The sequence below is a fragment of the Peromyscus californicus genome, unplaced genomic scaffold, assembly GCF_007827085.1.
Source record: "Peromyscus californicus insignis strain IS unplaced genomic scaffold, ASM782708v3 Scaffold_7__1_contigs__length_154581171, whole genome shotgun sequence".
Lineage (NCBI taxonomy): Eukaryota > Metazoa > Chordata > Mammalia > Rodentia > Cricetidae > Peromyscus > Peromyscus californicus.
In genome coordinates, this window is record NW_026294595.1 from 137916031 (window position 1) to 137941724 (window position 25694).

Consider the following 25694-nt stretch of genomic DNA (forward strand, 5'->3'; position numbering starts at 1 on the left):
GTGAGACCTATATTAAAACAAATAAGATGGAGCTGCTGTTGCACACTCCATGGGTGGCAGTGAGAATCCAGGGTGCTGAAGAATGTCCCTGATGCCTGCCTAGTTTGGAGGGTGGAGTGTTGCAGGTGTCTCAGGAAGGTTTGTAGGATGAGTGGATGGATGGACGGATGGATGGATGGACGGATGGATGGATGGGTGGATGGATGGATGGGTGGGTGGGAGGATGGATGGGTGGATGGGTGGATGGATGGATGGACGGATGGATGGATGGACGGACGGACGGACGGACGGGTGGATGGATGGATGGGTGGGTGGGTGGATGGATGGATGGATGGATGGATGGATGGATGGATGGATGGGTGGGTGAATGGATGGATGGGTGGGTGAATGGATGGGTGGGTGGGTGGATGGATGGATGGGTGGGTGGATGGATGGGTGGATGGATGGATGGATGGGTGGGTGGGTGGATGGATGGATGGGTGGATGGATGGATGGGTGGGTGGGTAGATGGATGGATGGGTGGATGGATGGATGGGTGGGTGAATGGATGGGTGGGTGGGTGGGTGGGTGGATGGATGGGTGGGTGGGTGGATGGATGGGTGGGTGGGTGGATGGAATGTGCAAACATCCCCGAAACTGTAGTGCTGCCTACATCAGTGCTTTGGAGTAAGCCAGATGATGATCCTGGTGCCTATGTGATCTATAATAGGGAAATCCCTCACGTCAGCCTAGAGGGAGAGAAAATGATCCCCCTTTTTTCAGATGTGCACCTGAGATTCAGAATGGTGGGTAGCTGATCTAAAGACACAGTCAAGAAGTGATGGGTACACGATGAGACCTTCATCCCCTTGACCCCAAAAGTTTTGTGCCCTCTATGCCATCCTTGGACCCAGGCCCTGAAGTGGGGAGTAAGACTCTTGCCTGAACTGTCCTATCCTGTGTGGGGGTAACTGACGCTTGCAGCTGACGCAGACAAGAAGGATGAAAACTGACCTGTGATGACCCCACACAACCAGTAACCAGGAAGGGAAGGGATGTTGGGTGGCCAGTAAGAGTCCATTGCTGCTGGGAGACTGCATCTGGGATGCTGGACCCCTCAGTAGGTCCTCTCCTAGGAGGGGTCATTAGTTCTGTCTGCATGCTAGAAATAGGTACCAAGGCCAGGGTTCAGGGAACCTGTGCCTGCTGACACTAAGGGACACTATGAGGCAGGTCACTTCCCCACTGGCCACACTTTATTCTTGTGCTGAATGAACACAAACCATGTGACTTTAGGCAGGCGTGAAGTAGCTCAATGGATTTTGTAGATGCTGTTGTCCCCGGGGTTGTAGCCCCGAGCCATGGGTCAGGAGAGTCCCAAAGGGCTAGAGTAGATGGTGTCAGGAGCTTGTGCCACCCAACTCTGTGACCCCAGCCAGTGTTGAACCTCTCTGAGCCCATTTCCGCATAGGGTTATGAGATGTTCTAGGTGGTGTCTAGGTCCAGACTGAAGGATTCTGCCTGGTCCCTCAGTAAATTCTGGGGTATGAACTAGACCATGTCTGGCTTCTACACTCTCTTGATGACAGGCTGGTAGGAGATGAGCTCATGTGGATCGCCTAGCGATCCCCCAGGTGAGAGTTGATTGCAATTTCATTATATCTACAAATTAAGACAGAGGAGACTTTGTGCCATCATACTGAGTGGCACCGTTCAGACACACAATCTAACTGCCCATCGATTTAAATGCCTTGGTCCCTCCTTGCAGCTTTGTGTGTGTGCTGGTGTGCCTGTGTGCATGCACAGAGGAAGCTTAGTCTTCACACTCGTCCATTGTGTTTCTAGGATAAGAATGTTTCCGCCGGGCAGTGGTGGCGCACGCCTTTAATCCCAGCACTCGGGAGGCAGAGGCAGGTGGATCTCTGTGAGTTCGAGGCCAGCCTGGTCTCCAAAGCGAATTCCAGGAAAGGCGCAAAGCTACACAGAGAAACCCTGTCTCGAAAAACCAAAAAAAAAAAAAAAAAAAAAAGAATGTTTCCAATCCTTTTCTAAGTGTTTCACCTGCCACTAGGAAATCAGTATGGTGGGAAAAGCAAGACCTGGACACCTGGCCTGGTCTTTTCCTGTCCCCCTAAGGATACCACAAAAGTGACAGGAGTCTGAGTCTTCAAATGCTCTGTGTTATATTCACGTCTGTCAGGGTGTCTCAGATTCAAGCTTCCTAAAACCTGTAGTTTGGAGGCTCCGAGATAAGCTCCTGTTATCGACAGGGAAGACTCCAAGGTTGAAGCTGCACCCTTTCCGTCTCATTGCAGCAGATGTAAGTTCACTCCACAGGGACGATGCCAATGGCGTGTGTGTGTGTGGGGGGGGGGGATTGACTTCCTGCTTGACGACTCTGTGATTTGCCCTTGGCGTGAGGCTGACTGGCGTATTTTTAGAAACCCTTCATTTTTCAGCCTACTTGTGATTTTTGTGGAGATCAATCCAGAGCATATTCACTGTGCCTTGAGATGATCAGAGGGAGTTCCTTCCTTGGTGTAGGGAGTTGATGGACCTTTAGATTTCCAGTATTTACACATTCTACTTTGTTACGGTGTGCTATGTACATATGTAAACATACTTACAAACACACATGTGCTTTTGAGTATAGGCTGGATTTTATTTAGGATCGTTAACATTTTATGGTAAAATGGACATGTAGTAGACAAGAGGAGCAGAGTTTTGTGTGTGTGTGTGTGTGTGTGTGTGTGTGTGTGTGTGTGTGTGTGTGTGCACATGTGCAGAGAAGCCATAGGTCAACAGTGACTCTTTTAAATTGCTCTTCAACTTTTTTAAAGGTTTGTTATATTTTTGTTTATTTATTTTGTGTGCAGGAAAGGGACATGGGGGATGCCTGCATGTCACAGCATACCTGTGCAGGTTAGAGGACAGCTTGCAGGAGGATGTTCTCTTAATTCCCAGAAACCATATTAAAAATGGGGTCAGGGGCCAGGTGGTGGTGGCACACACCTTTTTTCCCAGCACTTGGGAGGCAGAGGCAGGCAGATCGCTAAGTTTGAGGCCAGCCTGGTCTACAGCTCAAGTTCTAGGACAGCCAGGGCTACACAGAGAAACTCTCTCAAAAAAGAAAAAAAAAACTGGGGTGGGGGCTGGAGAGAGGGATCAATGGCTAGAGCACATATTGATCTTGTAGAGGGCCCGGGTTCGATTCCCAGTACCCACATAGTAGCTCACAATCACCTGTAACTCCAAAAAGAAAAAAAAAGAATATGTTCTCTTCTTCTGCCTTGTGGGTCTTGAGGATTGAACTTGGGTCATCATGCTTGGTGGGGAATGCCTTTACCTGCTGAGCCGTCTCACTGGCCCTCCACCTTATTTTTTGAGGCAGGGGGTCTCTCACTGAGCCTGGAGCTCACTGATTCAGAGAGAACGTCTCCTGTCTCCACCTCCGCAACATTGGGATTAAGGCATGCCTGGCTTTTCCTGGGCATGCTGGGGACTGAGCTCAGCACCTCCATCTAGCAAGTTCTTTACCAACGGAGCCATCTCCACAGTCCCTGTTGTCAGTGTTGAACAGACAGCTCTCTCCTACTTCTGTAGTAGGCTTATACCAACTTCATGAAGCAGACGTTTATGGCGCTGGCTCCCCAGCTGTCAGCACTGGTTGGGGGTAGCGTTATTTTATCCTTTGCAGCTCTCACGACCCTTCTACCCCAGCCACGTCCCTCAGATGGTATGTTTCTGATTTCTTCTCTGCCAGAGAGCTCCCCATTATGAGTTTCCCTTTGTTTCATCTGTCTATCTATTTACTTCTTTATTGGAGTTGGCCATCAGAGTTATGTTTGACTTCTATTATTTTTCTTTCTCTTAATTTATTCATTTCCCCTTTTGTGTTTATTAATCTCACCCTCCTTCTGTAGCGGTTTAAATTTTTCATTTTTGAACCTCATGTCCCTTTGTTCATTTACTTTTATTGTTTATTGTTTAATAATAAAGGTTATGGCAGTCCATATTTTTTCCGAGTATGGCATTGGCTGTACCCTATAAATTCTGCAATGAAGTGTTCTTTTACTTTTTTCTTCTTTCTTCCCCAGACATAGCTTTGTGGATTTTATTAAAATGCTGTGTTTTCATTATTTTAAATATTAAAGAAGAAAGAAAATCTATTAAAACCATGCCACTACCCACAAATAATTTTTCAACCTGGCCACTTGCTAAGTATCTTTTTAGTTATTTTCACATTTTAGATTCATAGGGGACCAACAAATGGTACCTTTTCTGTAATTTCTGGTCTGTCCTGTCAGAGCTGTTCTGTGGCCTGCATGATGGATGTGTCTCCATGTGTGTGGTTACAGATGCTGCCTGTCTTAGTCTCTGTTCTATGGCTGTGAAGAGGCACCATGATGGTGTCAACTCTTATTTTTAAAAAAAATCATCTAACTGGGACTTGCTTACAGTTTCAGAGGGTTAGCTCATGATCATCTTGGTGAGAAACAGACAGGCATGGCACTGGAGCTGGAGCTGAGAGCTTTACATCCTGATCCATAGACAGCACGGGGGAGAGAGAGAGAGAGAGAGAGAGAGAGGATTTTTATTTTGAGACAGGATCTGGTCGAGTTTCCCAGGCTGGCTTTGAACTTACTAAACTCCTACCTCATCTTCCCGAGTAGCTGGAGTTCTAGGTCTGCACCACGAGGCTCAACATATATATATATATATATATTTTATTTGCCATAACTGGAGTTGGTAGAGGCCATGGGTGATGCTGACCATCTTACGTCTTACCCACACTAAGCAAGTGCTCCGCCATTGAACTATGTGGCCAGCCCAGCTTACCAGTTCGTATCTGTGTGTGTGCGTGTGTGTATGTGCGCGCGCGCGCGCGCGCGCGCGCTGCGCGCGTGCATGTGCGTGTGCGTGTGTGTGTGTGTGTGTGTGTGTGTGTGTGTGTGTGTGTGTGTGTGTATGTGAAGGGGTGGGAGGCTTGGAACTCCAAAGTGCCTTGCAATAATTGTCTGGCTTTTTTCAAATTCTTTCCCCCCTCCCTTGGTTTTCATTCAAGTTCCTCCTGAAACTGCCCTCATCTGGTTTTTAATGGCTCCATGTTACTAGGCTCTACAATAAGTTCTTAGCCTTCATCCCACATGCCCGGTCATCAACCTTTGACACAATTAATTACTTTCTCATCCTTGTTCAAACACTTTATTAGCTCCCAGGACATACTCTTCTGTTTGGCTCTGCTTCTCCTGTCATGGTCTGTGGGGCCCATGGTAGGTACAGGAGGCCCCCAGGCTCAGACCTTAGGCTCCTCACCTCTTATCTACACGTGGGCACAGCATCATCTCATCTGGGTTTATGGTTCTGAATGTCCTGCATGTGCCAATAACTTGTTTTATCCCTGAATATCTCTCCGAGTGTCTAAAATGTTCATGGCTGAAAACCTGGCAGTTCCCTTGCCCTGTTCGTCCATTTCCCCTGCCCACCGCCATCTTCCCCAAGGCTTCCTTCCCATGCCAGTGTGTGCTGATGGCAGGTTCTTCGCTCATCTGTTCCCTCTGTCTGCATCCTCTTCCTCACTGTCTGCAGCCTGTTATTCCCACACATCTTAGAGGGAACCCAAATCTCCCTTTCTACACAAGGCCTTGTCTGGCCACCCTTTCTAAAATTGGCCCCCCCACCCCCACCTGGTACTTACCATTCATGTCCCCTGCCTTATTTTCTTCTGTGGCATTTAGCACTATCTAAAATACAGTACACTTGCAGGTGGGTCTTGGGTGGCTTTGGTCTTCCTCATGGGAATGCAGGTACCCTGAGAGCAAGAAGAGATCTCTCCTGTTCACTGCCACAATGCGCAGTTCAGGAGAGGCACACCATACCTGTTTGTAACAAATCTGAGTGGGTAGCAGGCTAGAAGGCTTTTTGTAATTACACCTTTTGTAATCATTGCCAAGTAACTAGTTAGGAGGGTTGGTGGGGATGACCAGGAAAGTTAAAGTATCTAAGGATTTTTTTACATGCTGTTTACCACATACTACGTTATCTGCACTGTTTGATTCTTATACAACCATCTGAGATTATCCCATTTTACAGGGAAGGCAACTGAGGGTTTGGGAAGCCTTGAGGAAGTGCCCCCTTCAAACCTGCTCTACTGCGCTGAGTTCCCAAGACCAGGGTGTATCAATTAAACCATACCTCTACTAACGGTGCCGGGATGCCACTGTTCCCCCTTCTGCCACTGGGATTTGTAGATTAATATTCTTTTCAGATTAATATGATGATTGAAATGTTTTTGTTTTGTCCCATTTCTGAGTGCTAAGAGGAGTGAGGGGCCCTCACTGGACCCCGAGGCATAACATCTATCCTCAGTGGAAGAACAGGTTAATGCAGTGAGAAGAGGGAGGACTGTAGGGCTAGCAGGCCCCAAGCCAGGACAGCACATCAGAGACAACTTCATGATGTCCTGCACCTTCACCTGCCCCGGGAAAGACTTGGGGATAAGTGAGGCTCCTCCTGGGGAGGTATCCAAGGTGTTCATGCTCCGGAGGCCCTGAAGCATATGATGGGGGAAGGGACATGGCAATGGAGGAGTGGGAACTCAGATTTTGAAGGACTGAAGGTAGCCTGTTGCCTTGAGTTGCAGCACATGACCTGGCAACATCTGGCCACTGACCATGGAGGCCTGAGCAGGTAATGTCCTCCATCTGCCTTCTGGGCATTGTCCCAAGAGCCAGGTCTCCCCAGATCTCCTTTGCTGATTAATTTGTGGCCAGTTAGGCAGCAGGAATCTCCTCAGAACATGGAGTCCTGCCTGTGCCTGGGACCCACTATGTGCCTCCAGGACAGACTTAACCCTTTGTGGGCTTGGGCCTCCCTCCATCCTCTTTGGGGGGGAAGCCACTGAGCCCCATCCCTGAACCTCTCTTCTGAGAGAGGATTTCAGGAACTCCCCTCTCTCCTGCCTCTCCCACTCCCAGCTCTTCAGGCGCGGCTTAACCAGGCAGTGCGCTCCTCTTTCCTCGAGAGTTCATAAAAACATGTAAACATAGGCGAGGATACAAAATATTGAGCGGCAAGGCAGTAAAACACGGCAGTGTTTGTTGTGTTGATTGAATATTCATGAGCTGACTGTTTAAATTACAGTTCACAACTGTTGCCGGGGCCTGATGAATAATTTAAACAAGGGTGGCCAAAGAGATTTCAACACTGCATTAGCAGACTGCTCAGGATCAGCCACAGAGAATTTATAATTAGCTCAGAATACCCGGTAATAAATTCTTTGGAAAGATGGTTTTAATTAGCACATATGCTAATTTAGAATATAGACTGTTCAGTGTGAAGGTGGAAGGAATGGATCACTCTAGCCTTCCCTTCGGCTTCCCTCTCACATAAGGGTCTCACCCCTGCCAGGGAGCGCTGCGTAGGGCAGAGCCCACCCTGAACCCACCACCCAGCTCTAATGACCCACTCCTCCATTCCTGCCCTGCTCCACTATCCTGCAGGCCAGATCAGACATCTCTGTGAGGGACCAGCAGGTGCAGTGGCCTTTATGCTGGGTTTCTGACTCAGTATCCTTTGCATTCATGCCCTCGGAGCAGCCAGTGGAACCTTCCGAAGGACAGATCTGGTCCCATCTCTGCCCTTAATTGAGGGAGCCCAGAGAGGTGAAGTCGGAGGACACTGCTGGCTGATGTGGGTCAATGACTAGGTAGACTGGGGTGAGGGAGGTATCCCTGGTGGAGAGAACCACACAGGCAATGGTGAGGAGGTACATGTGTTCACTGAGGAGCTACCGGGGAGAAGGAAGTCGAGGACAGAATCCAGCTGTGATATCCCTTCAAGACAGGTCTTACTTAGGAGCTGGGGGAAGCTGCCACACTGAGCTCAGAGTTCCCAGCCTACCAGGCTCACCCTGCCACCTTTGCTGAGTGTCTGTTGTATGCCAGGCCTGGGCTAAGCCCAAAGTAAAGCAGCCGCCGTGCCCCATTCGCAGCTGAGCATGCATGCACACACTCAAATGAAGGTACAATGGCAGCTGGGACAAACCGCCTGCAAAGCTTGATCGTGTTCATGAGGGGGATCGCGGAGCCCGGGTTTAGGTGGTAGAGTTGGGGGGCTTCCTGGAGGCAAGAGCATTTGAGCAGAGCCTTAAAAACTAAGGAGGAAGCTGGAAGGATGGCTCAGCTGTTAAGAGCACTGGCTGCTCTTCCAGAGGACTTGGGTTCAAATCCCAGCACCCACATAGTGGCTCACGGCCATCTATAACTCCAGTCTGGAGACCCAGTGACCTATTCTGTACCCTCATCTGGCCTCTGTGGGTACTCTTTGCATACGGTGCACAGACGTACATAACATACACACAGACAGACAGACAGACATGCAGACAAAAACCCCACATGCACAAAATAATATAATCACCTTAAAAGATGTTTTTTTCAGTTTTCCAAGACAGGGATTCTTCGTGTAGCTCTGGCTGTCCTACAACTCATTCTATAGACCAGGCTGGCCTTGAACTCAGAGATCCTCCTGCCTCTGCCTCCTAAGTGCTGGGATTAAAGGTGTGTGCCACCATGCCTGGCATTTAATTTTTTCACATGAGAATGGGTTAGAAAGGTAAACTGAGTCTGTGGGGAAGAGGCTGGCCTGCGCTGGCACTGCCCATTCCATAGGGAAGTGCTGGAGATGGGGTGCGGATGGGATGTGGCTAGAGGAGCCTCCCGGAGAAACCTAATTGGGTAAGGAAAAGGGATAGCTTAGCTCCAGGTGGAGAGCTGGTCCTCTGCTTCCTGGTGTCAGCCCTGGGTAGAGTACTTGCAGCAGTACAACCCTGGCCGAGACCTGTGGGGTTCCTCCGCCCGCCCTGCTGTACTGGGATTTACCCCGGCATTTGTTCTCCCATTCTACAGATGCATACTGAGTCCCTGCTATGTCCCGGGCACTCTCCCAAACCCCAGGCAGTGAACAAAGCAAGCAACCCTCCCTGACCTGTGGGACTCATGTTCTAATGGGACAGACTGACAGACAAGGTAAAGGAGTAAGATGGGAAAGCAAAAGGTCCCTGCCGTGTACACGGGTACATCCTTCCAGAAGTCCTCCGTCCTTACAGCCCCAGGTTGAAGGTGGAGGTACAAGCTCTCAGGTTTAGAAACATGGAAGAGTCCTAGCATACACAGGCCGTTTTCGATTATCAACCCCGCCCCCACACCACACGTGGCCAAGGCCAGCTGATTCCACTTCCTCAGCTCATCCCTGTCCATCAAGTCTGCCCCTAGAGCCTCTTGACCCCACCTCTCACTTATGAAGCTGAGCACAGGAGGCCCCTGGACCATTTTTGGCTCACATACCTCCCAGGGTGCCCTGTGCCCACAGGACAGAGTTCTGTTCCTTAGTGATTTATCCCTTCTACTCCCCCAGCTTTATTCCTGCTGTAACCCCAGAGAGCAACAGAGTCCTCACAGCTCCTGTGCCTCTTGCAATGCCTCTGAACATCACACACACACACACGCACACACACACACACACACACACACACACGCGCGCGCTCATACATCTTCTGTGATCATAGAAGTTCTGAGGCAGTTAGTCACTGACGGCTCAACAGTTCCCTCCCATTTCTTCAAAGACACAGAAAGATAAGTCACAAAGATTAATCAAAGCAAGACAGGTAACTGGGCTGGCTCCCTGTAGTGTGAGGAGAAAACCCAGACCCTTGGGGACAACACTGTAACCACAGGCGAGGAGACACGGTCAAGCCAGCCAACCCACGCCAGCCCCTCTGCTCTCAGTAGTGAGGAGCTGATGTAAGGCTCAGCATCACCCAGGTTCAGAGGCTGGTCCTGCCCCATACAGGCTACGTAGGGAGCAGCGGACTTCACATGCTCGAGCGAAGTGCCCTTGCCCATCTGCCATTCCTAAGCCACAGCAGCATTGGCTCTGGGGTCATTAAAAGGGCTGCCTGAGAATGCAGATGGCCCAGAAAGTCAAGGCCACAGTGCCACCTCCCCACTTCCCTTTAGCAAAGTCAGTCAGCCTTTGAGAACTTCCAGAAGCCCCAGCCCAGCCTCATAGACCATGCTGGACCTTCACCCCAAGTCACTTGGGCTCTGTCTTCCCATGGCTGTAAAGCTGCCTGATTAGGGATCCTGGTGGCCTCTGCTTTGTCAAATCCACTGGAAGGTGCCATCTTTCTCATGCTTGACAGACGGGCTGGCTTCTCCTTTCTTCCAGAAACTCCCTCTTCCGCTCTTCCGTGGGACACACTGGCGGTGTCCTTCCCGCCACCACCCAGGCCCACTTTGCGTGTCTCTACCCTGCTTTCCTCCCTCTGGCTCTCAGACACCCCTTCTAGCTGAGTCTCAGGTCAGCACCGCTCACCTCACTGTTATCACCCGCTCCTGGCAGCCAAGCTGGTCTACAGCCCACGTGCAGGTCCTCAGGACTCAGGCATGCCAGGCAGATCCCACCAGTCCTGTCCTGCCTGACCCTCTGACTCTTCCTTCCCCATCCCTGCTCCTCCCTCCCAGCATCCACCACTCAGCACAGGACCCCGCTGATGCTGTAGCCTGGCCTTGACACTCCACCTTACCACCTCTTGGCGTGTACCAGCAGGGAGTGGAGTTAACTGCAGGAGGCAGGTGTCACCCGTGCTTGTCACAGTAACTCCCCAATGGCTCCACACAGTGCCTGGTACAAGCTGCCAAACCCCGAAAAGAACAGTTTATTGCAACGATAAGGCTGGAGCAAGCCCTCTGGGTGTGAGCAGACAGAGAAAAGCAGGGCTGTCCTCGGGCACATACCTCTAGAAAACACTCTTGGAACTCACTGGTCCTCACACCCTGCTGGGTGCTGGCCAGTAGTCAGGGAACAAAGCAAAGGTCTTTACCATGTACAGATTATATGGGGGCAACAAGGAACTAATAAACAGGTCACACACTGTTAGCAGGTACTTTAAAAGACAACAGCAGCCCAAGGAGCTAGGATTTCTGCCCACTCTCCAGTGTGTGTTGGGAGCTGCAGCACTGTATTTCTTGGTCAGGAAAAGGCTCCTGGGGAAGTTGAGGCTTGCACCAAGTCTCCCAGGAGTAAGGGAGTATATGCAGAGGGGTGAGCGCTCCCCGTCATGGGAAAGAACAGTTCATTCATAGGGCTGTCCTCGGCAGCATGAATGACTTTGGAGGTGGGCTGTTCTGTATTCTAAGTCTTCATGTTATTAGAGCTGCTGTCTTCCAGATACAACAAACAAAAAATGTCAACCAATGTCCCAGGTGGCAAAACTGCGCCCAGTCTAAACCGGTCCAGAAGCAAGGGCCTACTTGAATATTCAAGAAGCAGTAATGGAGGTGGGGGTGGGGGAGGGGGAGAGCAGTGAGGAAGGAGACCAGAGAGGTGCCTGGCATTGGGGTTTAAGGCTGTGGTGGTGGGTTGTCGCTTAGGAAGGACTCTGGCTCTTCACTGTGATCAAGTAGAGAGCTAGAGCAGGCTCTGTAAGGAGGGCCTGCATCCCAGAGGAGGAAGCTCGAGGACCAGGCAGGCCCTCATTTCCAAGCACAACGGAAACCTCCCCTCCTCGGTGGAGCCTGCCAAGCGGCTCAGCTGCCTGTTTGCAAACCTTTCTTCAAAGACAAAAACAGCCCTGAAGGGGACAAATGGCTTTCGATTCACACCCTCCCTGCTGGGTCCCTTCATATTCATAACAAGATGATCAGTCTAACTGGGAATGGGCTGTTGCTTTAAAGGATAAATTAGTGAGACTCTTAACTCAATAATTAAAACTAGGATGGCGCTTGGCCTGCAGGGATAATGTCCTATTATTATAGTCGTTTGTTTCAATTAAATGCTTGCTGGTTTTACAATAGCAGCTGGGCACCTGTGCACTGGGGTAATAACTCTGAACAAGACGTCTACATTTCAGGAGGAATTTGTCAGCCTGCAAAGGATCTCCCGCCAAGCATGAAAGTTTATTAGAAATACTTGCCAACGAAGCTTGCCGGCGGCGAGGGGCAGGCACTGGAGAAGGTTTACTATTGGCTTTCTTTCCTTCTGCTGCTAGGGGTATGTGTGTGTGTGTGTGTGTGTGTGTGTGTGTGTGTGTGTGTGTGTGTGAGAGAGAGAGAGAGAGAGAGAGAGAGAGAGAGAGAGAGAGAGAGAGTGTTAATGGGGACTAATTTTCAAACATTTGTCTCCTCAAGCCTCCAGATATTTCAGAGTGGAATGCACTTGGGAAATGTGATATGGGTGACTTGTGGGTTTAGTTGTGACATCCCGTAGCCCTGATTCCACGGGATGGTAGACTAAGACTTCCCTACCCCTTTATGTCCACATCTAAAAACACTAGGTACCATGAGTATGTCACTTTACACAGCTCAAGTGTCCTCATAGATGCAGTTAAGCTGAGGAGATCTTGGCTAGCAGGGGACTGTGGGCAGTAAGGCCCTCCTGGAAATGGACTCATCAAGGAGACAGGACCTTTGAACCCCACTTGACTTCGAACCCCCTTGGGAAGGGATGTAGCCATGGGATGGGGCAATTCTAGAGATGAATACAGTAAGCTGTGAGAAGCCAGCAAGCCTGGGAACAGAATCCCAAGGTCCCAAAGTAGCTTTGGCCACATGCCAAAGCATTCCCTCCAAGAGCCACAGCGGTTGTGTCAGAGAGACTGTAGCTTGAGGTCAGACTAGACCCCAGCAGTGGCCAGGGCAAGGTTTAGCACAGGGAACCTCTACAACAGGTGCTTGCTCCGCTGTGAGGAGCAGGAGGATGCACTTTGGGTTACAGCTAAAGACTCGGGCCTGGAAGCCACCCAGACTTAGAAGTGACTCTCAGCACTAAGTGACCTTGAACAATGACCTTCCGTTCTGTGACTGTACAGCCACATAGGTAAAGTCCAAGATAAAACAAACTCTCTTTCCAGGACCCGATGAAAATTCAATGTGGCGAGCAGGCGGCTGCCTGCAAGTGGGGGCTGAGAGTGAAGGGTGGGTAAAGGTACCACCTTTATTTTTGTCAATGGCATCCAATTAATAAGGAAGTTGATAGTATATAGCCAGGGGTTGAAGGCCCTTTCTGTCTTCTTGTGAATAAAGCTTTATTGGCACATGGCCCCCCAGCCATGCATTAGCCTGTCACCTGTAGCTGCCTTTCTGCCACAGCAGCTGAGTTAGGCAGTTACAACAGACCCCATCTGAAACCTAAAATATTTAATATTTGACCATCCACAGGAGCTCACCAGCTCCTGGTAAAAACCAGTGTAATCAATCTATTTGTCAAGCGTCATCCCTGAGCCAGGCTTCGTACTGCTATGTATATCACCAAGGATGTCTCCCTCCTGGCTATTCGTCCCTATTTCCAGAACCTCATCTTAGTTCAGGTAACATCCTGTTCAAACTCACACTCTGAGCAAGTTCATGGGAGAGGAAGAGGGGAACTTCAGGGTTGGATACTCTATGATTTGCTCTGTAGAACAGTACCTCTTTTTGATCCACACAGCTCCCTACCCCAAGGGCAGGCTCACGGGTCACCCTGCTCCCCTGTCAAAGCTGCTGGGATTTCTGTGGGCACAGAGGATCCCAAGCCACAGACAGATGGAATTCTGAATTCCCCTTTTCCTAGACGTGGGATTGATTCTGAGACAGTCGTTTGATTACAGTGTTCCTCCGCCCCATTTCAGTAGCTTCATCAAAAGTTGGGAGGAGAATGTGTTTGCACCAAAGAGTTATTCACAAGCTCCCAACACATAGTTCCTGCACATAGATGGTGTGCATATGCCCACACTTGCACAATGGGCCACACGCATAGTGAGTGCACGCTAATGTAGCAGTAAACATGGCAAAGTACCTATTGTTACTGCGCTCTCTAGACAAAGGGGCTAATGTCTGTTGCTACAAGCTCCCCGGGACTGTCAAAGGTTTATAAAATAAAATGCTGGCCAGTGGCTTCTAGCCTCATTTTGGTTTCTGATGATATTCAGAATTTAAGGAACTTTTGGACTCGGTGCTTTACATGACAGAATATAACAGAAAGGGAACGTCTGTAGCTTACATGGAAAAAATAAAAATATTCCAATTTCCCAGTCTGTTGCGGACAGCTCAGTCCCTTGGTCTCCTCTGAGGAGGCAGGATGGGATTCAGTTCTGTGGATTGGCAGAAGCTAAGGAGAGGTGTGATTTCTCACTGTCCCTTGTGGGGCTGCTCTCAGCACCTAGCATACTCCATGGAGACTACAACTGGCCATGTGTGAAAAGCTCCTGGCATTCTACAACCCTGAGAATCTATTAAGTCTAGTTATGTTTGCAAGGCTGCCACCTCCCTCTGGCTCCTCTGCCTGGGCCTGAAGGAGAGGGTGCAGGTGTAGCTCCCGCCGGGCCGTATGTTTGCCTGTGGGAGCAGAAGAGTGCTTCATGCCGTTTCTAGGCATCTCTTGAGCGAAGTTGTGAGAGCCAGGCCCTCACCCTGATAAAGGTCTCTGCCAATGGAGCCACCGAAGACCCAGGGTAGGATCTTGGGAAGGGGCAACAGAGGAGGGGTGGGGATTGCTTTGGGGGAGGGTGATAGTTGACGCAGGCTGGTGACAGTTGAAAATTCATGTCTAGAACCTGAAAAGCCCTCAGGACCCCAGGGAGTTCTGCCATCAGCCAAACCACAATTGGGGTCTGCTGCTGGGCAGGCATGGGGATTGGTGGGCAGTTTCCATCTGGCCAGTGACACCTTTCTAGTTAAGGAGACAGGTGCCAGTGTCCCCAGCACATGAGAGATGAGGACGTCAGCATGAGATGGGGCTCAGGTCTGACCACTACAGAGCCCTTGGCATCAGGCAGCCTCAAGTGACAGCCTCTAACTGAGGTCATCTTTTTCATTTTGGGGAGTTAAGACAGAGTTCATGAGGTGCCCTAGGAAGTCTGGGATGTTTGGTGGCCACACCCACATCTTAGTGGTTTGTAGCTGCATATTGTCCCTGTGGAAAGGCCTGTGGCCTGAATGACTGCAAGGCCTTCAGGACTCCCATCTCTAGGGTTTAGCACATCTCTAGGGTCGAGCTCCACAGTGAGCTTAAATCGTCCCAGAAGGCATCCAGATGTGCTGTTTGACTTCCATTTTTTTTTAAATCAAGTGCTCCACCGAGTCTTTACTGGAGGAATTAGGAATGTGAGGAAAACCCCTGAACGACTGTAGAAATCTCTAGGTCTAAAGAGGACGCCTCCTGAGGACCACACTTGGGAAAATGGAAAGCAGGGGGATTCTTCCTAACAAACCATCCAAGCGACAGAAAATTCAGAATCAGGAGAGAATGTGTTTAGGTAAACTGAGTGATGCTTCGATTTTAAAACCTAGTGAAATCACTGCACAACACAGCAATGACTACTTATGCAAAGGCCAACAGCTCAGGGTTGTCCTCCGGACTCCAAGCTCAACACGCAGGGAAGGATGAAAGAACCTAATGATTCAGCCTGTGTGTAATGGAAGGGTCAGAGAAAAATAAAAGCGACCATCAGATAAACTGTGACAGAAATGTCACTCATCTGAAGAAGCAGAAAGTGCTCTGCTCAAAGGAATCTATGAAGTACCAGTAAAATTAAGAATATTGCCTCCATAAATATAGATCATAGGGATTTTTTTTTAAATCTCAAAGAACCTTTCAAGTTTAAAAAGTCATTCTTGGAGCTGGGGCGATGGTTCAGTTGGTGCAGAGCTTGTCTTGCAAGCAAGCATGAGGACCTGAGTTCCATCCCCAGGACCCATATTTAAAAAAAAAAAAAAAAGCTGGGATGTGGAGGTGACTCAATCACGCTTATAGTCCCAGAGCTGGGGAGGTGGAGATAGGTGAGTCTTGGCCACCCTAGCCTCACTAGCCAGTGAGAGACCCTATATCTACACACAATGGACAGCATCTGAGAAGTGACCCCTAAAGTTATCCTCTGGTCTCTCTACCTCCTCCCAACATGCACATACACACGCATGCACATGGATCTGTATACCCATGCACATGTATGTACACCAAGCCACTATTTACTATCAGATTATTTGCAGAGGGCAATGGGAGTATACAGCAGGTGACAACTAGTAGTCAACATGTCGACCTACTAGATAAATAACTCTCTGTAGGGGAGCCCCACTTGGCAAAGTCACTGGTTGTGGAAACCAGTTGTTTTTTGTCTGTAACTTTCTCATGTGCTACCACTTACCTCCCTAAAAAGAGCAGCTGTGGGGCTCTTTCCATAGCCCACTGGTAGTGTGTCTTATATCTTTAGGCACACTGCTGTGGATGGTCAGGAAGATGATTTCTGTTTAAGCTGTATAATTCTTATGAATAGAAAATATACTAGGATATGTTTCATAACTAACACAGGAAAAATAACAGTATTTCAGTCTCAAAGACAGCTATTTTCAGACTTCAGAACAAATTCAAAATAGACTAAGCTACTCCTGCAGAAAATACACAAAGACTAGTTCCCAGGTGTTATTTATTGCTAAATCAAGGTCAAAACTGAAACAACTTTGGTAGACATAATTCCCTGCAGTAATTCTCTTTCTACACGTACTCCAATCACTCAAGGTTCAGCCAACTGTTTACTTTCTGTCTGGGAACTCTCACCAACTTAGAGCTACATGCATGGCCAAACGTTATTTACTCACTGGCCAGTCAACGCTACCTTCCTAGCCTGAGAAAAACTGTGACTTATCATGTGTTATGAGAAAGGGTCAGACCCTAAAAATGTAGCATATAACTGTCCAGAGTTTGGATGTAAGAGGGGGCAGCAGTATAGACAGGGGCTGTGCAGAGCAATGTGAAGGAACTGTGAAAAGAGCCAGGCAGAGGTAAGAGTGTGTGTGTGCTGAGTGAGAGGTGTAGCTGTGTGGAGACAGAGAATTGGGAGAAAAGAGTGAGGGAGGGAGGGAGTAAATGAATAAAGAGTGAATGAATGAGGCAGTAGTGTATGAAGAAATGTAACAGAGTAGAGAAATATATAACTGTATGTAAAGAGATGTAGCTGTGTGGAGACAGATTTTCAGAGAAAGGGATTTTTGTAAGATGAAGTAAAAGAGAAGGTTACCATCAGAAATCTTGTGTGTTTCCTTATTTTTCCCCCAGATAGAAAAAAGTATAGCCCTCAGATAAGAATTTTTCCTAATCCCTCGCTACTCTGAGGTCTTCTATTCACAACCCTGGATCAGTTCTGGGGAGCTGGCCTCCCCCAGACTGCATTAATTATTAGACAATTTAGATCAACCTAAGGAGGCAAATGAAAACTTGTTTTTTTCTTTGTTTTGAGGTGAGGGTTTCACTATGTAGCCCTGGCTAGCCTGGAACTCTCTAGATGACCGGACTGGCCTTGAACTCAGAGATCAGCCTGCTTCTGCTTCCCAAGTGCTGAAAGGCAGTGAGCAGTTTTAAAGTGAGAATAAAGGGTAGAAGGACCTGGCTTTCATGTCCTAGGAGGGTAAAATGTCCCTGTTCTGGGAAGGAGAAGTTTGTGAGAGACTTAGGACTCACTGTGGAAGAAGGTCTAACAGTGCTCAGTGCATCAGGGCCAGGCAGGGGGTATTTGGGAAGGAGGAGATGACTGTGGCCTGGGTAACTGCAGAAATGATGATGTCATGTGATGTGTTGGTAGAACTAGGGAAAAATTTAGGGAGAAACAAGGCTTTCCTTCCTTCGTACTCCATCTGATGCATCTCTAGGAAGAGGGTCCAGTCAGGCAGCTGCAATGCAGAGCCTGGAGCTAGCCTGGAGATTTGGGCCCCAGTCTTTGTCATCACCTTATGGGAAATGTTTCATGATATGTAATGTGGCCAATTAAGCCATGGGGATGCCAGCCACTTCTGCATGTCAGACTTCCCAGAGCCCATCACCCTTGAGTTGGACACTCTGCTTTGACAAGCCTCTGTGATCGCCCTTCTGCATCAACTCTGCTTTTGACAGAATAAATGCTGCTGTAGGAACCAGTTCAGCTCTCTCTCACTGCCTCCACTCTGCTGCCTTTACTCTCCCACTGGAAACACATCACAGCCATGCTGCACATCTTACGTGTGGATTTAAAGGTCTGGGCTGCCTGTGTCCTCTGAGCCCTCCCTTGCTCCTTGCTTACTCTTCTTCATTCACCCACACTGGTGAGTGTGGCTCTAGTCATTTACTTTGAGAAGAATTCTGTTATGTGAATAAGCCATTTTCACATTCTTCAGCTGCTAAGCCTTTACAATAGCTCCAGATTTTTCCAGAATTTAATATTCTGTATTATCTTTATTGTGGAATTTTCTAAGGGTAAAACTATGACTCACACACTAGTAAAACATGTAAACATATCAAAACTGTATTTAACTGATTATTAATGAGGAAGTCAGTAAGATATTACAATGGTTAGAATTATCTTTTCTATAGTGTATCATCAATTATATCTCTACCAGAAAAAATCATTTGTGTTTTTATGGACAAGAATTAGTTACCTTCTACCTGATACTTATTCACTGTTGATAAAGTTCAGAGGTGACATTCAGATCAAATCAGATAACCACTGAGGTCCAGGAGACAATGCTCAGTAGAACATCAAAACAACATTTATATGTCCATGTCAAAGTCTATCACAATTTTTCCTACACATTGTATATTTCATGTGTGTGGCAGAATGAGAATCTCTAGGTTACACAATGTGTAAAATTGTTTTATGCTGGATATCGTGAACTCATTTAGTAAGGATTGAGTTTTGTTGATTTTGTTTTAGGTTGGGTTTGTTTCGGAGAGTTTCTAGCCCAGGCTGGCATTAATTCCATATATAGCAGAGGATGACCTTGAACTTCTGATCCTTCTGCCACCATCTCCCAAGTGCTGGGGTTACAGACAAGCATCACTAAACCCAGTTTATGAGGTACTGGGGATCGAACCCAGGACTTGGTGTGACATCCCAACCTTCCTAAGAGCTGAGCTCTGCTACTGTCCACACCAACTAGTTCAGACCCAAGTGGCCTAACTGACTTATGAACGGCGTTCTGTCTCACCAGTGATCAGACTTAGAATGTTTCCCATGTGGGGTATTTGCAAAACATAAAAATAATAATAATAAATTTAAATGCCTTTAAATTTATCAAATATCAGCGAGATACTACATCACAAAGTCAAAAATATGGGGTTGAAGAATTCTGCTGCAGGTAGCTGGAAAGAAAAATATAGCATGCCCTAACAAGCTATAGCCAGTTTGCCCTGGAGGAAATCACGTCAATTTCTTGTTTAACACTTAAAAGCTAGGCACAGTGGTGCACACTTATAATTCTAGCACTTGAAAGGCTGAGGAGGGAGGAAAGAGAATTTAGAGCCTCCTAGACTGTATAGTAAGACCTTGCCTAAGAGAAACACACACACACACACACACACACACACACACACAGAAAAGAGAGCATGTATATATTGGCGGTAGAAGGGGGGTGTTTAGATACTCGATCATAAAACCTTCTACATGTTAAGGAAGTTCGCTTGCTAAGCCTACTTTTCAGGTTTTTGCAATGAACGTACTAACACGGATCACAATATATTGAGAGCTGGGTTGCAGGACGGCATTCACCCATATGCTGTTTGCACAATGCACGTCTGAAACGATGCAGGATGAGAAGAAAACAGCAAGGAAACCATGACAACAGCTGATAGAGTAGGGTGGAAGGCAGAAACATTCGTTTACATTAGAGCGAAAGATGCTTCTGTGAATAAGAAGCCCTCATGAAGGCAGAGCATTCTGGGACATCTGGATGACTTCACATCAGCACACCTGAAGAAAATTCATTCATACCAAATGCTCTGGAGAACCTGTGGGGCACAGGACGGGTGGTAGGCTTCAGCTCAGTTTCACAGCTGATGTCAAAACAGTACTTTAATAGACATTGAGAGATTTTTTTTTTAATGTGGCAGAATGAACATGATTTCAATTACTTTTTTTTTTTTTTTTTAATTTCACAGTGATAGGAACCAAATCCTGGGCTTCACACATGCAGGGCAAGCACTCTACCCCCCAGAGCTAAACTCTCAATCCTGAGCCTACATTATTTTAATTTTACATAAAAATTTTGCAAGGCATGGTCCTGTCCTCAGGCATAATGGAAGCCTCGGCACAGTCAAAAATCAAAATTCTAGGATTCGTATCCCCCGATCACAATGATAACAAAACACTCTTCCAAACAGCCTGAGAGTAAAAGAGAAAGTAAAGTCTTCAGGTTTGAGAAACATGCACAGAGCATGGCTGAGATTTTCCTTGGGGAAAACATCCCCTGTGGAGAGTAGAGCTGCTCAACCTCAACACATATGCATTTGGGGACACAGAAGTCTTTGTTTGGGGGCAAGGGTAGAGGGCAGCCATCCTACATGCTGTAGACTAACAGCATCCTTTGCCACTACCCACCAGGTATCAGGAACAGGCCCCCAGTTGTGAGTGTGGAAAATGTCTTTAGAAACCTTCAGATGTTTCCTCCTGGTGAATTTGCTCCTGCCTGAACCCTTGACATAGATCTAGGTGGTCCTATACTAAAGAAAAAAAGCATATCATAAATTGCTTAATTTGAAAAGTCTGTATCAAAAATAATCTGTGACACATACAGTGAATGTTAAGGGACAGGAGGTCAGGGTTCAGTAAGGATCAGGGAAGATGCTGAATTGAATTTCTAGCAAAGAACTGCTTCTTCTAAAGTCATTCTGGGCCTCCATAGGCATTGAACACACATGGTAAACAGACACACATGAAGGCAGGACACCCATACACATAAACATGTAAAATCAAGCTTGATAACCCAGGACCAGAGTTGTCCTCTGACCTCTGTCAGCGTGCACACACACACACACACACACACACACACACACACACACACCACACACACACACACCACACACACACACACACACACACACACACACACACACACACCACACACACACACACACACACACACACACACACACACACACACACACACAAAAGATGTAAAAAGAAATCACGGTTTTATTGTGGAAAACAAAGATTTAATATTTTCCCACCATCTTCCTCATCATTTAAGTATAAATTAGTACATCTTTGGATTCTACTTTTATAGAATGTTTGTTTTTTTTAATTGCTATTTGAGTTGCTGACCTGTTTCATAAGAAGTTGTTTGGTGATTTTTGGCTTAGGGTTAGGGCAGGATCTCCAACTGTGTCTGAAATGGTACTAAACATACTTTTGCCTTTCTGTGCTATGTATTTATGCAAAGCAGTTTAAGTATTGATGATTATAAAAGTCAAAATATCAATCAACTCTAAAAAATGTTGAAGATGTTCTCCATCCTGAAGTACCAGGGTTCAGCCAAGATTCAGTTCTTCATGTCAAAGTAAATAAACACATTCAGATCATTAGTATGCAGGTTTGTCTCCATCTTTAAATGTGTTCCAAAGACATGTTTCAAATAAATCCCTTCACAATTTCTCAGCAGTTAAGTGTTTGATTTGTAGGTCTGTTTCATTCTGTTGTATACTCAGGGCCATGTAAATGTTTCTTGGATGAATAAGGGGTCACAAGTGGAGAAAAAAGTTTTAAAAGCCCTGACCTAGACAAGCTCATGTGAGATTAGAGACACAAATTTAAGAATAGAAGCTAAGCAATACAACTGATGCTAGTCAATAGATGGTACCCTACTGCATGGCCACAGCCCACCATTTGCCTGGAAGTACTTTGGAACAGGCAATAATTTAATTACATTTGTGTTCCAAAGAAAACCTTAACAAATTCTCAGAAGGACAAATCGTACACTGTGCAAACATTCACCACTTCTGTGATTAGAAACTCAAGACCAAGTGACAAGAAGCAAAATGAACCACTTAGACATTGCTGGAGTCGTCTTTAGAACTCTAGGTCAAAGAAAAAATTAAGGAATGAAATACCTATATAAAAGAGATCAATCACGAAAGTCTTACACAGTATCCTTTGGGTCTGGAGAGATGGCTCAGCAGCTGAGAGCACTTACTGCTCTTTGCAATGGGCCAAAGTTCAGTTCCCAGCACTCACATGGCAGCTCATCCACAACTCCAGTCCCAGGGAATCTGACACCATCTTCCAGCCTCTGAGGGTGCACAGACATGAAAGCAGGCAAAACACCCACGCACATAAAATAGATCAAAAACATTCTTACAGGGTAAAGTCTATGAGAAACACTCAAGGACATTTTTAGCATTAGAATACTATTTTTAATTACAGGGAGAGTAGGTTGAAGGCACCCTATAGTGCACAGTGAGTATGGGGAAGCCAGAGGTCAGCATCAGGGTTCTCTACTGCTCTCATGTGTTTCTTTTTCCATTTTTGTGTGTATGTGTGCGCGCATGTTTACATGTATGTGGGCACTTGTGTGTGACTGTGAGTGTGCATGTTTGAGTGTTCATATTGAAGTCTGAATTTGTTGGCAGGAATTACCCTCCATTATCCTTCTACTTTATTCACTGAGGAAAGGTCTCTCAGTCACACCCACTGCTCAGTGACATGGCTAATCTTGCTAGCCAGCTTGCTCTGAAGATTCTGTCTCCGCCCTCAAGGCTGGAATTACAGGTGGGCCACCATGTCCACCTGTCATTTACAGGAGGTCTTCACCCTCAAGCTTAACCACCAAGCCCTCTCCCTAGCCTTGCTCTCATTTTCAAGATGGGGTCTCTCACTGAACCTGGACCTTGCAATTTTAGCCAAGACCCCAGGATTGATTCAACTGCCTCCACTTCCTCTCTCCCCCGAGACTTCCCCTTCCCCCACCTCCCAGCTCTGATGCCAGGGTTACAGAGGATCCCCTGGATGCTCCCTTTTGACATGCATGCTAGGGACCTGAGCAGTTTCCCGGGTCCCTAAACACTATTAACAATAAAACATTAGGACCCTGCTAGGGACCTGAGCAGGGTCCTAATGCTCTCACAACATGTCACCCAGTGAGCAGTTTCCCGGGTCCCTAAACACTATTAACAATAAAACAAAGGGAAATAAATGAATTTTGAAATATAATTCAAAATTGGGGGAGGATTCAACAATAATCTTTATAAACCAGAAGGAGAGGTTAACAAAGATGAAATTAGATACTAAATAGAGAACAGAGAGAGAAGGAGGAGGGATCAATTGGAGATCTTGTTTGTCTGTGACAGGATCTCACTATGTGATTCAGGCTATTCTGGCATGACAAGCATGTGCCACCATGCCTACAAAGATCTGATTCTTTTGTTGTTGTTTTATTGTTATTGTTGTTTTCTAGACAGGGTTTCTCTGTGCAGCTCTGGTTGTCCTAGAACTCACTCTGGAAACTAGGCTGGCCTTGAACTCACAGAGATCCCCCTGCCTCTGCTCCCCCACCCAACCCCCCCAGTGCTGAGATTAAAATGTGCCACCACCACTCAGCAAGATCTGATTCTTTTAAAGAGAAGTTTTAAAACCCCACATAAAATAGAAAGCCTATTCGCTTGCTTCATGAAGAAAAAGTTGAGAACGTGCGGGCACTTACCATTAGAAATCAGAGTAAATAACAAATGCAGAGGAAATAAAAATAATTCTAAGAATGTTCACACAAGCCTCAGTGAACCATGCATTTATACTGCGTTTGTTTGGGTCAAGAGTTCACACTGTTCTAAATCCTGGAAAGTGGTCTGATTATACATCTTACAGATGAAGAAACTGAGTCCCAGTGAGGCCACACTTGGCCAGTGTCACCCACCTGGCAAGGGATTGGGCCAGGATTCAGAAGTGGGCTTCCAGCTTCTGTGTTCTTGGCTGCTCACTGTGGCACAGGGAACAAGGCTGAGCCGTGCCCAGCACGGAGCTTGTGTCATGAGATGATCCATTCACAGCTGGACTGACCTCCTGTATGGACGGCATGCTGACCATCTGCCCAGGGCTGATGCCAACAGAGTGGCAAAATGCAGGTGCTCTGCATCATGCAGAGGTTGGGGAGAACGGAACTCCACCTTGAGATTCTCCTGTGGAGATCCCTATGGGAAGCACAGCCCAGCATGAAAATGGCCTCTTGCCACCTCTCATCCATAAGTTCCTCCTCCGAGCCTGAGAGGCAGGTGCAGCATTTGGCAAGGCAGAGTCGTCTAACAGTCATCTTGTCCTCTCTCAGATCCAGGAGATGGTCCACTCGGAGGTAGCTGCCTATGACTCAGGCCGGCCAGGGCCCCTGCTGGGCCGCCCAGCGATGCTGGCCAGTCACATGAGTGCCCTCAGCCAGTCCCAGCTCATCTCCCAGATGGGCATCCGGAGTGGCATCGCCCACAGCTCCCCATCACCCCCAGGGAGCAAGTCAGCGACTCCCTCTCCATCCAGTTCCACACAGGAGGAGGAGTCAGATGCCCATTTCAAGGTGCGTGAGGTGGAAGGATGTAGCTACAAGGTACCTCCCCAGTGGAGAAGGGGCTCTGCCAGGTCATGCCATCATGTCTCTCTGGAAAAGACCAGAAAGGCTTAGTCCTTTGTTGGAAACCGAGAGTCAGCATGGACCGCTGGTCAGAGGGATGGCACTAGGCCTTGGGGCATCAGGCTGTAGCTGCTGAATCTACTGGAGACCCTCTCCTTCAGGCACGTGCTGGCCCTGAAGAGGCCCAGTGCCCAGCCACAGTGTCCATGACAGGAGGCCCTGAACTGACCAGGTTCTGTGTACTTCTCCTCATCCTGGTCCAGCATCATTCTCAGGATAACTTGGCCTACATCACAGGCTGGCTGGGGATATTTTCTTCTTCCTCGCCCCTCTTCCTCATGTCTTCCTTCCTCCCTCCCCCCCCCCATTTTACCTCCCTTTGCTTCTACACATTCCTGGGGACTTGACTTAAACCCTTGCCTGTTCTAGGCAAGTGCTCTATTGCCAGGCTCCATCTCCAGCCTCAGGGGTGGTTTCTGTTTTGTTTTTTTAGTTAACGAACACTTCTAGTGTCTAGATATAGCTCAATTGGTGAAGTGTTTTCCTAGCAGGCACCAAGCTCTGGATTCATCCCCCACATCACATAAACTAGATGTGGTAGTACAGACCCGGAATCTCAACACTCAGGAAGTAGAGGCAAGGGATCAGAAGCTCAAGGTCACCTTCAAGTCCAATGTTGTTCTTAACTACACAGAAAAGCTAGCTTGAGCCATGTAAGACCTTGTCTCACAAAAAAAAACAAGCAAATAACAGCAACAAAAACCCTCTGTAACCCACAGATCAGACATTTTTATAAGCACACAATAAACACCCTTCCTCTAGTTCTCATAACAATCCTACATGGTAGTTAATATTTATTCACTATCCCCATTTGGCAGATGGAGAAACTGAGGCATGGAGTAGTTAATTAACACATCGGTGCTGTACAGCCAGAATTCATACCCAGGATGGCTGCAATGCGGCCTGGCATATGTACCCTTAACCACTGCCATGTCATATCCAACGGCTTCTGTCAATCAAGGGACCTGCCTTCAGAACCGGGGCAACAGGAAAGTTCTTGCTGTGCAAGCAAGACGACGTGAGTCCTAGCACTGGGGACTCAGAGACAACAGGATCCCTGGGGCTTGCTGGTCAGCCAGCCTAGCTGAATGGGACACTTCAGGCCAATAGGAGACCTTGTCTCAAAAAAAAGAGGTAGACAGTACCTTAGTAACCACACTTGAGATGAACTGCTGCCTTCCACACCCACGCGTATGCACACGCATGTGCACTCACACACACATGCGTATAAACACACACGCACACACACAAAGAGCAAAGAGACTTGTTTTC

The 25694-nt window shown here is 47.5% G+C and overlaps 1 protein-coding gene across 11 annotated transcripts in view; it reads left to right on the forward strand.

Annotated features, from left to right (window-relative positions):
- Tox2 (TOX high mobility group box family member 2) overlaps positions 1–25694 on the forward strand; it is a 127951-nt gene that overhangs the window by 93779 nt on the left and 8478 nt on the right. For all 11 annotated transcript variants that reach the window (XM_052724053.1, XM_052724058.1, XM_052724056.1 and 8 more), the window contains one exon: positions 24069–24308. In XM_052724053.1, coding sequence (XP_052580013.1) covers positions 24069–24308 — 240 coding nt within the window. The remainder of the gene's footprint in view (positions 1–24068; positions 24309–25694) is intronic.